Source organism: Zalophus californianus, chromosome 1 (genome assembly GCF_009762305.2).
Source record: "Zalophus californianus isolate mZalCal1 chromosome 1, mZalCal1.pri.v2, whole genome shotgun sequence".
Classification (NCBI taxonomy): Eukaryota; Metazoa; Chordata; class Mammalia; order Carnivora; family Otariidae; genus Zalophus; species Zalophus californianus.
This window is the reverse complement of record NC_045595.1, coordinates 74,788,958-74,803,191: the sequence shown is the minus strand read 5'-3', so window position 1 is coordinate 74,803,191 and position 14,234 is coordinate 74,788,958. Positions and strand designations below refer to the sequence as shown.

At 44.9% G+C, this 14,234-nt stretch overlaps 1 protein-coding gene across 1 annotated transcript in view; it reads left to right on the top strand.

Annotated features, from left to right (window-relative positions):
- The first annotated feature begins 2,122 nt into the window (after positions 1-2,122).
- Positions 2,123-14,234, top strand: part of LOC113916012 (atherin-like) — a 172,169-nt gene continuing 160,057 nt past the window's right edge. Inside the window, exons 1-5 of the mRNA XM_027581874.2 lie at positions 2,123-2,156; positions 2,296-2,431; positions 10,185-10,239; positions 10,368-10,674; positions 11,586-11,839. Of these exons, the coding sequence (XP_027437675.1) occupies positions 2,123-2,156; positions 2,296-2,431; positions 10,185-10,239; positions 10,368-10,674; positions 11,586-11,839 (786 nt within the window). The remainder of the gene's footprint in view (positions 2,157-2,295; positions 2,432-10,184; positions 10,240-10,367; positions 10,675-11,585; positions 11,840-14,234) is intronic.

Below are 14,234 nucleotides of genomic sequence, written 5' to 3'. Positions count from 1 at the left end.
GGAAAACAATCTGGTCGTTCTTCAAACAATTAAAAATAGAATTACCATATGATCCAGAAATTCCAGTTCCAGGTATATGCCCAAAAGAACTGAAATCAGGGACTCAAATCAGGGACCTATGTCCCTAGCAGCATTATTCCTAATAGCTATGGGTCCATCAGCATATGAATGGTTAAACAAAATTTGGTATATACACACAATGGCATGTTATTTATTTATTCTTAAAAAGGAAGGAAATTTGACACATGGTGCAACATGATGAACATTGAGGACGTTATGTTAAGTGAAATAAACAAGCACAAAAGGACAAATATTGTATGATTCTACTTACATGAGATACATAGAGCAGTCAAATTCATAGAGGGTAGAATGGTGGTTGCCAGGGGCCAGGGTGGGGAGAATGAGGAGTTGTTTAATGGGTACAGAGTTTCAGTTTTGCAAGTGAGCAGAGTTCTGGAGATGGACGGTGGTGATGGTGTGCACATACATGTATTAGTGTCACTGAGCTACACACTTAAATACGGTTATGATGGCAAATTTTATGTGTATTGTATAATAATTGAAAATAACTTCAAAAAATGAGCTAGCTAGGTGTAAGAGTCAGGGTCCAATCAGGAACCCAGACGCCCCTCTAATCTTTCAAATAGAAGACATTGCGATGCAATTGTTCACACACTGCAGCCAGAGGGTGTGGAAAGCACCAGAGGTTCATGGGATCAAGAGGTTGGTCCCATTCCTAGGGCTGGGAGCCTTCGGGGGAGGGGGCTGTATTCCCTAATCCTAGAATCTGGGGCTATCTGGTGGGAATGAGAGACACAGAGGGTGCTGCTGCTGAGTTCAGCCAAGGTGGAGAGATGGAAGAAACACCCCAGTTTCTCCCCTCCTTGTACCCTCCTTTCTACCAGTGCCTCCCATGGACGCAAACAAACCAGAGACAAGTAAGCAAGGGAGCCCAGAAATGCAGTTCCTGGTGACACAGAGCAGAGCAGGGGACATAACAAACGCGATGAAGGAGATGTTTGTGCGCAAACTGGCAAAACACCAGCACACAGGGCCATGCAAGATTTCTTTCCTTGTGATTTAAAAAGCTCTCAAATTCCTGGGGCGCCTGGGTGGGTGGCTCAGATGGTTAAGCGTCTGCCTTTGGCTCGGGTCATGATCCCAGGCTCCTGGGATTGAGTCCCACATCGGGCCCCCTGCTCGGCAGGAAGCCTGCTTCTCTCTCAGCTTCTCTCTCTCTTTCTCTCTCTCTGTCTCTCATGAATAAATAAAATCTTTAAAAAAAAAAAAAGACCTAGTCTGAACCAATTTAAAATAAAAAAAAAAGCTCTCAAATTCCTGGAAAGACTTTAAAAAAATCTCTCTACATTGACTTTCAAACATTACAATGCTCAGTGATATTGGTTAATCCCAACTAAATTAATTTACCTTCCACAGGTTAGACACATTCAAAAAGAGTCTATGGAGAAATATGTTTGAACAGAGGTTCAGTTGTGGGTATTATTCAATGTTTCAGAGACTGTCTCTTGGCAGACCAACTGATAGTCATCCTGAGCTAAAGGGTATTCTATTTAATTTAAATATACATATATATTTATGTAAAAATATAAATTTTTAATAAAAATATAAAATAATACATTTATGCAAAGATAAAATATATTTTACATTTATAAATATAAAATTATAAAATATATGATAATTATAAATATATAATGATATGAAATTTATTTATTTATATATATATATATCTGTTTGCAGTGTGTGAGCTCTGATGGAATACGACTCCTATTATTCCTTTAAACTCACTGCCTTCTTCCTTCACTCACCCAATTCTAGGATAGAGTTCCTTTTCCTTGCGACCTCCACACCGTGCAGTGTACTTGGAATATAATGTTTATGACAGTTGTAACTTTTTGTTGATTCAACTTTTTGTTGATGTGTCTATTCTTTCTGCAAAACCCTATAAACTACTTGAGAGCAAAGACAATGTATGTTTATATATATAACGTTTCATACATATTTATGTCTGTGTGTGTACTGCTGTATCATTATCACTAATAACGAACAATAACTGATGCAGGGCCAGTCACATAGTAGGTACTCAATAAATGTTTTCGCAAGGATGGATACACTACCTGATGAAAAAGAACTGACAGGTTAGAGCATCGGAATGTGGGCCCACGGGGACAGAAAGAGGAAGAGCCGCAGGTGAGCTGTTCAGCATCGGTGACTGGGAGGGATGATGCTTGGATTGAAAGTGAATTCGGCTTTTGAAAAACTTGAATGGACAATCAGACCTGGGGAACTGGCTTTCAGAAGAGATGTCAGGGCTTGGAGGTAAAGATTGGAAAGTCCTCTTTAGAGTGGAGGAACTAGGCTGTGGCAGCTTGTTTTCTGCACAGATGGCCGAGACAACGTTTCCTCCTGTTCTGTAAGCTCTTCTGGTACCTTCCTCTTTCCCCAACAAGAGGCGGGGTCTCTTTCACCTTCCCTTGAACATGGGAAGGCCTCAACCGACAGTATAACAGAAATGACCCTACGCAACCAAGTACTTCTGCCTCCCTTTATTAGGTTCTCTTTGGGAACCCAGCCACCATGCTGTGGAGAAGCCCGAGTAGGTGAGGCCCATGTGGAGGGGAGGGGAGGCCCTGACCTCCCACACAAGAGCCGGCAGCGGCTTACCAGCTCTGTGCGTGAGCCATCTTCAGTGGATCTCCAGCGTGGAGCAGAGGCGGGGCCTGCCCACCAAGCACCATCGGCAATGCCCATGTGTGCACAACATAAATGATTATTTGTGTTTCAGGCACTGAGTTCTGCGGTGGTCTATTACGCAGCAATAGATAATTGATATACATAGGTGGTGAAGGAACATGCAGTTTAAGCCAGCCAGGCCTGGGTTAAAACATCTGATCCTGCTCACTACCCGAAACAAGCTTTAGGCCTGTTTCTCAGACTGGCAGAACCTCTGTTTCCTCGTGCATCCAATAGGGTTAGTAAGGACTGCTGCAGAGAGCAGTTATAATAATTAAAGAGATGCCATCGGTAAATGTCTAATGCTCTGCTTCATCTCTCTGGTGGTGACAGGGAGCACTATTTCTCCAAGATGAGCAAGTTGAAGTTTTGTGAAGAGAGAGTATACGTGGACTAGGGCAGGTCATTTGGAGATGAGTAAAAAAAAAGAGTAAGACAGACAGTAAGGAATAGTCTGAGGCTGAGGAGGGAATCAAGACTGAGTAGCTTCTTGAGAAGGTTGGAGCGAAATATGAGACAGGAGGCCAGCTAAGATCAAGAGCTGGAAAGGTACTGATTTTGGCAGCGGGGAGGTGACCAATGACCCGGAACACAATGGTGTGAAGAGAGCAGAGCCTGGACGCCTGCGAGCCGAGGGAGTAGCGAGAAGAAGCAAACAGTTGGTGTTTACTTATGCCTTAATTTCTAAGCATGTATATGGTATTCTTAACATGAGAATACTTTTCTATTAAAACGGTATGTATCACCCATTCAAATTTCAGTCTCCCTACCAGAGTGGTCCTTTGCTCTAAAAATACATCCAGGTGAATCTTACAACTCATCACCACCCTCTGTTGGTTTTCCCTAGGAGGGAAAAATTTCTTTTATTTATGGCTGTCTCTGTGGGTTGTTTCCTGTTTCATATTTACATTCAGATTCTTGGTTTTCCAAAAAGTCTTGCCTAATTATGACTATAGTTGTGCATGTTGCTTATAGTCTGCTTCCCAAATGAAAAGCACAGTGTACAGATAAGGACCTGATGACCTGGAGACCAGTGGCCATATCCAAAAATAGGAGATCTGCTATTCAATAGATGAAAATGAAAGCATATCATTATAAACTACGGACGGTGTCCTACCCTCACTTGATTATTGGTTGCTTTCAGTGTGCACTTAACTGGTCAGAAAATATCTACTATTGTTATCTCAGATCTTGAGCTGAAAGGAATGATAGGTCCCTCAGTTAATCAAAAAGGGAATGGAGGCTCAGACAAGGTACTTGAATGAAGTTACGGTTATTTACCTTCCTGCAATAATTCAGGGGTGTTGATACGAACATGTGACAAGAGTAAGTCCATGGTGAAAACCTAGCTTTCTAAATAGCCTGTTCTTGTTTTACTTTTTTGAGTACTAAATTTTCCAAGATGAGATGCAAAGTCATTTCTGAGCCGTCACATAAAAGGTCTTTAATATTCATTCTCAAACATTTATTTAGTCCCACCATGCACAAGGCACTGCATTAGGTGGGTCTTCTAAAATATACTACACAAGGGAATGAAAGATAATTTCTGGTGTAAAAAGCCAAATTATGAAAATGTAATATTTATTAGGCACTTGTAAGATAAAAGGCACTTGCTAGAGTAGCACCTCTGCAAGCTTTACACCTCTGTAAAATGTCTGGTTTGCTCAGTTGATTCTAGCATGATGCTAATGAGAGCCAGGTCAGGAGTTTTAATTCTTGACAGCTTTGTATGAGGAATGTTAATTCTGACCAACCACATCTAAGACCCAGTAAATTAGTTCCCACAATTGAGGGGAGTGTGACTGGTAGAGCAGGTCGCGGCCTGGTGACCACACTGGACCAATGAGTGGATCAACAGGCAGGAAATGGAGCTGTCCCGGGTGGGCTCCCAGAATTCCCACCCACCACAGGAGGCACCAGGCAGTGAGGAGGATCGGGACACGGGACGTGGGACCTGGGGCTGATAACGAAGCAGAATTTGTTTGGGGGGCTTACCATTTCTTCCCTACTTCTCATGTTTCTTACTATATGTAGGGAGTTCAAGACACTCCTAGCATCTCCCCTTTTTACTCTCCGTCCTAGGAGAGGTATCTTAACTGCCCAGTGAATTTGGGAAAAATGAACTGAGCTTACTGGCCTATCTATTCCTTGTACCTTCTGGGAGCTAGCTGCCAGCAAGGCACACACAAGGAAAGCTTGCAATAGCCCCACAAGACTGTGACTGGGTGGATCTGTCCGCCTGACCTGGAGGGTTCAGAAATAGGAAGATCATCTGCCTTCAGATGCAAGCTACCTCCTCCAAGCTGCTCTTTATCAGTAACAAAGGTGGTATTTTGGCACTAATCAAGTCTAGGAGCAGCTCAGCAAAGCCGGCATTCTGTACAAGATACCAGAATCCAAGCAGGCGCGCTCACCAGGCAGACGGGCTTCAATATTGCCAGAGTAGAATGTGACTGCTCTTAAAGCTGCAATGCTCTGGAGTATTTTCAGGTGACCCAGAAATTAAAGCTCAGAATCCCTGGAATCCTTATGTCTATAAACTACGCCTATAACTTTAGACAAGAAACATGTACATGTCTGAACAAGGGCGGGGGAATCCTCCAAACATCGCCTACAACAATGATTAGAGCATGTGACTTAATTTTTAATCAGCTGCGTTGTTAGGCATGGGCTATCAGCAAAGTGGTGTAAACACAGAATGGGGTTTGGCCTTTGTTGTCCATCGGGGGAAGGGAGTAAATATTTTCTTTTTCTTTCGGGGTTACTCTGCCTCCTCCCTTCTGAGGTAGATTGATGTGGATTATAAAAAACTTGCCCTCACTTTCTGCAGAAAAGGAGTCTGGTGGATGGGATCTGAAGACGCCTGCATGAGAGTCAAAACGAGTTTTGAATGGCCTCTGAGTTGGCGGCCAACCTCCTGAAATCATATTGTCTGAAGTCCCTTGGAGTTTCTTTTCTGAGGACAACAACGGCAGTCTATTTATTGGTTTCAGTTGCTATGAAGTGACCGTGCTCAGAAGTGAGGCTGTTGCCCTTAGCTACACATTTCTTTGCGGGCATAATCTTGTATCACACAGTACCAGATCAGCAGCCGGGCAAGGCAGAGACCCTGATGAAATATGAATATGATGATGATGAAATATTTTCCCAGTGTGAGCTTCCTTTTATAAGATAGGTTGTGGTTAATTCAGCTTGGAAATGACACATGACCTTTTCAAAGGAAAGGGCTGACTTTATTTGAACACTGTCCTGTTCCCTCTCAAGTAGGGATTTGCTTTTTTATTCTGAGATGTGTCAGTTAAGATGATGTCCTCTGAATAGTGTCGTTCCTGATTGTAGTCACCTCACGGGGTTGTTGGGTGGACTGCGGGGGATGGTGTATGGAGTGTACCTGATAGCCGGTAGGCAGGGCTGCTGTAACTAACGGTGGTTACTGCTTGTTGTTCCGAGAAGGGAAGACTCAGGATGCTGGTGCCTGTCTTCAGATAATGAGTATTTTTGTTTCATACTCTCCTCCCTCCATGCCCATCCCCCCCCTTCCCTCCTATCCTGTCCCATTCCACAGATTAGATATTTACATTCTGGGTAATTGTGGAGTACATTTCTACTTTGAATTCCATTTACTATCTTCTGTCACCTAAGCTCTTTGATCCCTCCTTTGTTTTGTATCTCATCTTCCATTTTGAGAGGAATCTTCAAGTGTTGATATTTATTTTCAACAGAGATCCACTCTTAATTTATGCAACTTTCCATTATGCACCAATAAGATATTGGGGGAGGGGGTATCTTCATGTATCTTCTACCCAGAATCTATTTGCACTCTTTTGTCTCCTTTTCTTAAGGCAGTTCCAAATGCACCCCACGTGTGCTGATGTTTGAAAAGGCTGTAAAATTAAAGCTACGTAATTATGAATACTAGGAAAAAGGTTTTGACAACTGTTGGTGGCATTTAATTCAAGTTAAACTCCTCTCATTCAAAATAATAAGCATAATGTTACTTATTATGTAAATGAGGTGGCAAGGCAGATGTTTTTCATCCTGATGCATTCACTGGGGATTAATACATACAAAAACTGAGCAAAAACTCCCTGTGTTCAACCTGGGAATTTGAATAAGGGTTGAGCAACAGGAAGGATGATTACTCTCGAGCTGCTCTGTTCAGTAGGGGAGCCAATAACCACATGAGGTTATTTAAATTTGAGTCAATTAAAATGAAATAAAATTAAAAGTTTTTCACTCACATTAGCCATAATTCATATGCTCAATAGCCACATGTGGCTGGTGGCTACTTATTGAAGAGCACAGATATAAAACATTTCTATTATTTCAGAAAAGTTATGCTGGACAGTGCCACTAATCACAGGGATATTAAAACAGCTAGGGATGCCTGTGGATTCCTCTTCTCCATTGGAACTTTATCCATGAGGTTCTCTACAAACATTTAGAAAGGGTGTAGATCCGTAAAGAGCTAAGAGGATTCAAGAGTTATGATCAGGTTGCTGCAGTGCTTCTCGAACTTTAAAGGTGCAACCATATCACCTGGGGATCTTCAGGTGTAGATACTGAGTAGGTCTGGGGCAGAGCCTGAGAGTCAGCATTTAGATCTGGCTCCCAAGAGCTGCTGGTGCTGGTGTGGGGACCACACTTGGAGAATCACGGATTTACAGTGATTTCCAATCTTGCCTAGATATCATTATTACTTGCATAGGTTTAAAAACCACTGATGCCTAGCTCTCACCCCCAAAGATTCTGATCGAATTTGTCTGGGAGCGGGTAGTCTGGGCATCACAGATTTAAAAAAATCCCCAAGTGATCACTCTCCTGGTGATTAAAATTTAAGAGCCATTAATGATGATAAAGCAAGTCTGTTAGGTCTGAGGACCTGAAGCACTGGCTTCACCTGGAAGTTTGCTAGAAATGCATATTCTCTGGCCCAGATTCTGTCCTGCTGAATCATAACCTGCATTTTCAACAGCTTTCCCCTGGTAATACCCTGTACGTTAAAGGTGAGAACTACTGTACTGGATAGCCTTTTAAAGGAATAATTCATTGATCTACCTCTATGCACTTTAAAGAAATTCTTTCAAGTAACAAGTTCTGTTAGTTCCTAAAAATACTGAGGCATATAATTTAGTCCATCCTTATGCCAGATTACTGAAGCTTTATTAGATTTTCATTGCACAGCCAGAAACTTGGTGGTTTCTGCTTGCGTTGTAGCAGAAAGTATCAATAATCCAGGCAGAGCGGAAACTGTGCACTTTCAAGTCTCAAGCAGGAGGTCAAAAATAACCAAAGCTTTTAAGGAACCAGTTCCACATGTTTGCATAAAATTTATTATTCAAGATAAATTGCTCTTCCCTTTTTAGGTTAACGTCTTTTGATGTGAGAAAATTGTATACTTCTAATCCATTACCAGATACACAACACGGTTACATTCTTAATTAATGTAACTTCTCCTTATGCAACACTGAGATCCTGGAGGGGAGGGCAGGAAGGGACAATAACGAAAGTCTTGATCAAGGGGGGGGGGGGGGGATAAAGTTTCCACGATTGTGTTTTCCTAATAAGTCTCTCCCAGTAGTATTTTAGGGGAATAGTGCCAAAGATAATTATAATGTAGAAAGGCCAACTATGTGATGGATTAGAGCAGTGCTTCTCAAACTTGCATGTAGTAGGAATCCCTTGGGGATCATGTTAAAATGCAGACTATGATGCAGTCAGTCTGGGGTGGGGCCTGAGACTGCGTGTCTAACAATACAGGCGTTGGGACGCTACCGGGCCATTGACCACATTTTGAGTAGCAAGGGGTTAGATGGTTCTTTCAGGACACCTTTTTGAAAACTCTCATCTCAATGACTCAAAACATCAAATGGTCCGGTATAAACAATAAGAAGGGTGTTTTGTTGAAAGTGCTGATTTGCTAATTTGAGTCATCTAAAAGAGAGACCTCAAAAGGTCAGAATTATTCATAGATAGATCCATCATTATCGGGAGGCTAATCGGGAAATGAAGTCATTTAAGGCAAAAGCAAAATAGTAACACAAATACCTCAGATGACTACTAGGGCAAAATTTTCAAAATGTTGCAAGCTGTCTGCATGCTTGAAGTAGCAATTTACATGCATAATTAGGTGCAATCAACAGTTTTGAAATGTAATATATTTTCTGAGCCCATATTTACTTACGACAGATGCAAAAAAAAATCTGTGTCCCCAAAAAATAGAAGGGCAGAGAAAGAAAAATATTTGCATTTAACAGTGGGACTCTTTACAAGCACATGCCTAAATTTAGAACAAATTTAGTTGAAGTATTGTATCTTTATTTTGATTTAATCTTCATTTAAGCCTTGAAAGAAGTTCACAAACACATTTAGAAGTGACAAGCATGTAAGAATAATAACTTACCAGTCAGCTGTTTGAGCTCCTGTTGGACCTGACATGTAATTTTTACTTCTACACTGGGGAAGGAAAATCTGACATATTCAAAACTTCGTTGCACAAAACACCACACTGACTTTCTTCCTATTGTCAGAAGGGGCTTCATTCTTTGAAGATACAAAATATCTTTTAGAATAATTTATATAAAAAGATTAAACTGACAATTTCTTCTTCCTAAATCAAGGTCCTCAGATGAGTGCTCACAGTGCATTTCTATCATCTATTTTCAGCCTAACAGGGAATGATTGTGGAGTGCTCACTATGCACTAACGCACTCTGCTGAGAACTTTACACACACAATCTAATTTACTGTTATAAAAATACTATAAGAATTGATTTATTACAATATACTGGGGAGGAAATGGAGAGTAAGCACTTCTTTGGAGGCACAGAGCTCTATATGTTTTTGGCTGATGTATTATTAACATAAAGGGTCATATGCCATACAGTGAATTTCAGACTAATGCAAGCTCATTTTATTTTTAATAAGTTCCCAACTTAGAAAATGAGCTTGAAATCTGGTTTTTAGAAATTCTGAAGAACAGCTAATGAGTAATTCAGTCCCCAAACTTTTTTCTTTGCAAGCGCATGTTCACATTGCAATATCCAGATTGGCTGTCCACACCGCTTAAATTAAAGTGGCAATTAATTTCTGTCACATTTACAGGCAGAGTCAGAGATTAAGAGATTGAAGGATAGGACCTAATGATATGTTCTCGTGTAGCTGCATCTATTGAGACAGTGTCTTGATCTGGAAAAGTTGTCTTAAGTTAATGCAAAGCAGTCACTAACAATGCAATTTTCTAGTTTCATTAGGTAAGCCTTATCTGTGATAGGTTATATGTTATGGAAAAAAGGCCACCCTCTGCTAAGAAATGCATGAATAGTTCATTTATCTGCTGATCCATATGGGGGCATTATGGAACTCAAAGCCCAGAACAATGGACTCCATTTAATATTAAACAGGTTCTTAATAACTTGCTATTTCTCTCCATAGCTGCTGGAGGGTCCGTCCTGGACGCGGAGTTGCAGTTAGCAGGTCCCGCGAAGTTGTAAGCTATTCCCCAGGACCAAGTGGTGTTAAATTTAGAAGTCATGCTGATCACCTGACTGTCGGTGAGCCCCGATTTAAGAATTTCCAAGTTCTACCCCTGTCACCTCTATCTATCTGTATATGCAGACGCAGCTCATTGCTTGGCCTGGGGTCACCACCGGAACCTCCTGGAGACCTGCCCTGCGGAGGACGCCCTTCCAGCACAGGAGAGCTCGCCACTTGGGAGCGGCGGCGCCCAGTTGGCGCCCACCCCGGGGCACACTGCAGTCAATGCCTGGCGGCGACTTCTCGCTTCGCCCTCCGCCTCCCCCATCGACCCTCTCCGGCCGACCTTTACACCCAACTCGGGCGCGCTGCGAGCCTCGCGTCCTCGCCGTCCACGCGGGGCCCCACCCCTTCCCGGTTCCTGCCCGCGATCGGGCCGGAGGCGAGGGTAGGTCGATTTCCTGCCCGGAGCTGGCGGCCGGCTCCGCTGCTTCTGCACTCCATTCTCTAGCGCGGGGCTGTGTGGCGCGGAGCCGGCGGCGGCGGCGGCGGAGCCGACCGAGGAGCGAGAGCCCGGGGACACACTCACGCACGCTCCGGAGCGCTGACCCCGGAGACACGCTCGGCGCGGGGGGGCGGGGAGGGGGGAGGCCGGGCCCGCGCCGAGGTGGGGGTCGCCGGGGCTCGGGGGTGGGCGCACCGGCCCCCAGCCCTCCGCAGGCTCCCCTCCCGCCGGTCCTCGCCGCCACCACCTGGCGCAGGTCGGAAACCCCTCCTTTCCTCGGCTCCTCGGCGCCGGGGCGAGGGCAAAGGTGAGGGGTCGGCGCTTGGTCAGCGGGCGGGGATGGTAGGGCTCACTCGCACCTGGCAGCCCCTATTCCTTGTCCGTTTCGCCCGGCCGTTCTTCCAGTAACTTTGTTCCGGAGGCTGGAGGGGAGGGGAGACGCCGAGGGGCCCCAGGAGAGGCTGGAAAGCACCGCGAATCTGGAGGCCCGGCTGGAGAGCAAGTCCCCGGGCGGCCCCGGGGCTGGGCGCGCGGCTGGGAGGCGTCGCCGCCACCCCCGCCGCCGCCGCCGCCGCCGCCGGGATGCGCTCTGCTTAGCGGGGCTGCCGGGGGCGCCCGAAGGCCACCGCTCCAAGGACACGCGGCCCCCCGCTCCCCGCGCGCCCCGGCCCAGACGCCGCCCGCGCCCGAGCCGAGCGGGCGAGCGGAGCTGCGGGGAGCGCGGGCGAAGGGCGGCAGGAGGGAGGGCGCGCGGGAGGCGGCCCCTCCTCGGCGAGCCATGCGTGCCACGGGCAGCTGAGGAGCCGCCGGGCGCCGCTGCCAAGTCCCCGCTCCGCTTTTGTCTTGCCCTCCAGTGAATGGGAAGATGGAGATGGATGTTGAGGGAGTTTCTCCGCGCCCGGAGCCCATCCCCCGCTCCCAGGGGGCTGGCGGAGCCTGCCAGGCGCCGCCACAGCCGCCCCAGCCCCAGCCCCAGCCCCAGCCCCAGCCGCAGCCGCAGCAGCAGCAGCAGCAGCTGGCTCAGGATGAAGTGCCCGGCGAGAGTGCAGGCGCGGAGGACAGCGACGATCCCGAGGCGAGACCCAACAGCGAGAAAGGAGAGAGCAAGGTAGGTCCACAGTGTTGGAGCTGTGACACCTTTTGAACAAAACCGAGGATCTCTAGTAGTGGCTGTCACTTTAACCCCTCCGCTCCCCCCACCCCCTTCCCTCGTTTGTGTGGTGGTGGGGGTTGCAGATGTGGGGAAGGCGTGCGATTGAGGGGAGTCGATGGGAGAGAGTGACTTTCCGAACTGGAAGGCGTGTGCAGGAGTCTGTCCTGGTTTCCGTATTCAGAGGCGTGTTCAGAGAAAAGTCTTCTGGTACATGCGATGTGATGCCCAGGGTAGAGCACAGCACCTCGGGAGAGCCGTGTTGAGAGACCTTTGCTTGCCCACACAGTATAACCAAGGCTTATTTAGATGATGTAGGTCAAGGGGAAGCGTGTCTTCAGGAGCTGCCAGGTGGCTTCTGAGACTCCTTGGAGGGAGGTGACATCAACCTTAAGATGGCAACAATGGGAGCAAAGTTTGGCTCATTTGCAGAATGGAGAGCGCTGCCTAACCCAGCTCTAAACTCGAGGTCCTTCTCCTCAGCCGGCACCCTCCTAGCTAGGAGGGCAGGGACCAGGTGCCTGGAAGCAGATGAGCCCTGGAAATCTTTCGCAGCCCTGCTGTGTCATTGTAGACCAGGGGATAGCTACTTCTTACTGTGGAGAGGGGAGTTCTTCAGGTAATTGGATTCCAGTAAGAAATTGCTCAAATGCCATCATTCTCTGGTGCTGATGTTTCTTCTGTTGAGAAAATTGTAAAGTAAAGGAAACTGCATAGAAAATACTGCCTTGGTAATATTATTAGAGTGCATTTATGACAGCTTGGTCTCTGAGCATAGTCTTCCCATTCACGCCCGGAGTTCCGTTTTGTGGAAGCTAGCGTTGTTTAGTTGTATCTGTGTAAAGTGTACACATGCATTTGTTAATATGTTTTGAAACTGACTGCTAATGTTGGGAAAAAGTTGGTGTGACAGATCAGGATACCCGAACCAAGAAGGGTCAGTCAGTATACTTTCTCACTTTTAATCACTTAGAAATGTGCAAGAAAATAGCTACTTCGCCTGGTTAGAGGAGAATTGCATGTCATGAGTGCTCCTTCTAGGAGTTGCCTTGGTTTCTGTTGGACCTTCCCGAAGGTCCTAGTGGATTAAGCAAATATCTGAAACACGTTGGGATCACGTTGAGTGTTGCTGTTCTGTATTTGGAGACAGGCTCCCTTAACAAGTTGGTATTTGCAAATGTTCAAAATTGTTTTGCATTTTGAAACCGAGGTAAGGATTGACGTTGTTGTTTATCTACCCAAATCGATATTATAATTTAAATGGCAGTCTACCATGGAACTGGAATTTGAACACACACTAGACTGAACCGGGGTGCCTTATAAATGCATACAAGATTTACATTGTAAAAACTATGATGAATTTTAATATTCTAATATCTTCAGCTTTCCGCTTGCTCTTGATTTCATGAATATTTAATTCTGTCATGACTGCATATTTACTACTTTAGATGACTGTGTGCGCTCAGTTTTATGAAATGACCGTAACTGAGTATCATATCACCTAATCGAACTTTAAGTGTCTTTTGCAGGATAGGTGTGGGGAATAATTAAAATATACAGCCAGTGCCGCTGTTTCCATATTGTTGGTTCATATGCCCTGAGCATGAGAAATTCCTGCCATCAGCAAAAATCTGTGCTTATTTGTTTCCCTTTGATGCACCATGCAGACTGTCTAATGTTCTACCGGTTGTGAGGAATAAGGAAGGCAATGCACTGCAAAATTACAGCAGGTGAAGACAGGCCTGAAAGCGGGTTGATTACATATCGCTAATTAGCATGTTCAGATAATTGAGTATTCCACTGATGTGATTTGCTTTACGTTTGTCTGCAATTTCTTGAGGTGGAAACAAAATACTACTTTTTTCCCTCCAGGTGTTTGCCTTAAAAAATCCTGTTGCATCCTTCTCTTAAGCCAGAAATCAGCTGGTTAACCCTTCGTTTGCCTCTGGTACTTTCCTACTGGCTCTTCTGAGTTTGAGGACAGTTGCTGTGTTTCAGACTTTAATAACTCTTTTTGTCTTTGATGGGTACTAAGGCAAGTTGTAAATTGATTTTTCTTAGCAAATCCTGCTTTCATTAGTGGGAGGGCCTTTGGGTGTCTGACCAAATTATTCTACTAAAATATAAATGGAAGACAAAGTGGGATAAAGTGAAATGTGGTTTTACCAAGCTGTTTGGGGTGAAGTGGGGCTATTATCTTGATAGGATTTAAACACAATAATGTACAAATGTAATGCAATGAACTATTGTATTTTCACTCGTAAACATAATGAAATATGAATTTTGAATACTCTATTATTTGTCTTAAATCTTTCTTGGAGCAAGGGTACTGTAAATAGGATGTCAGTGGATA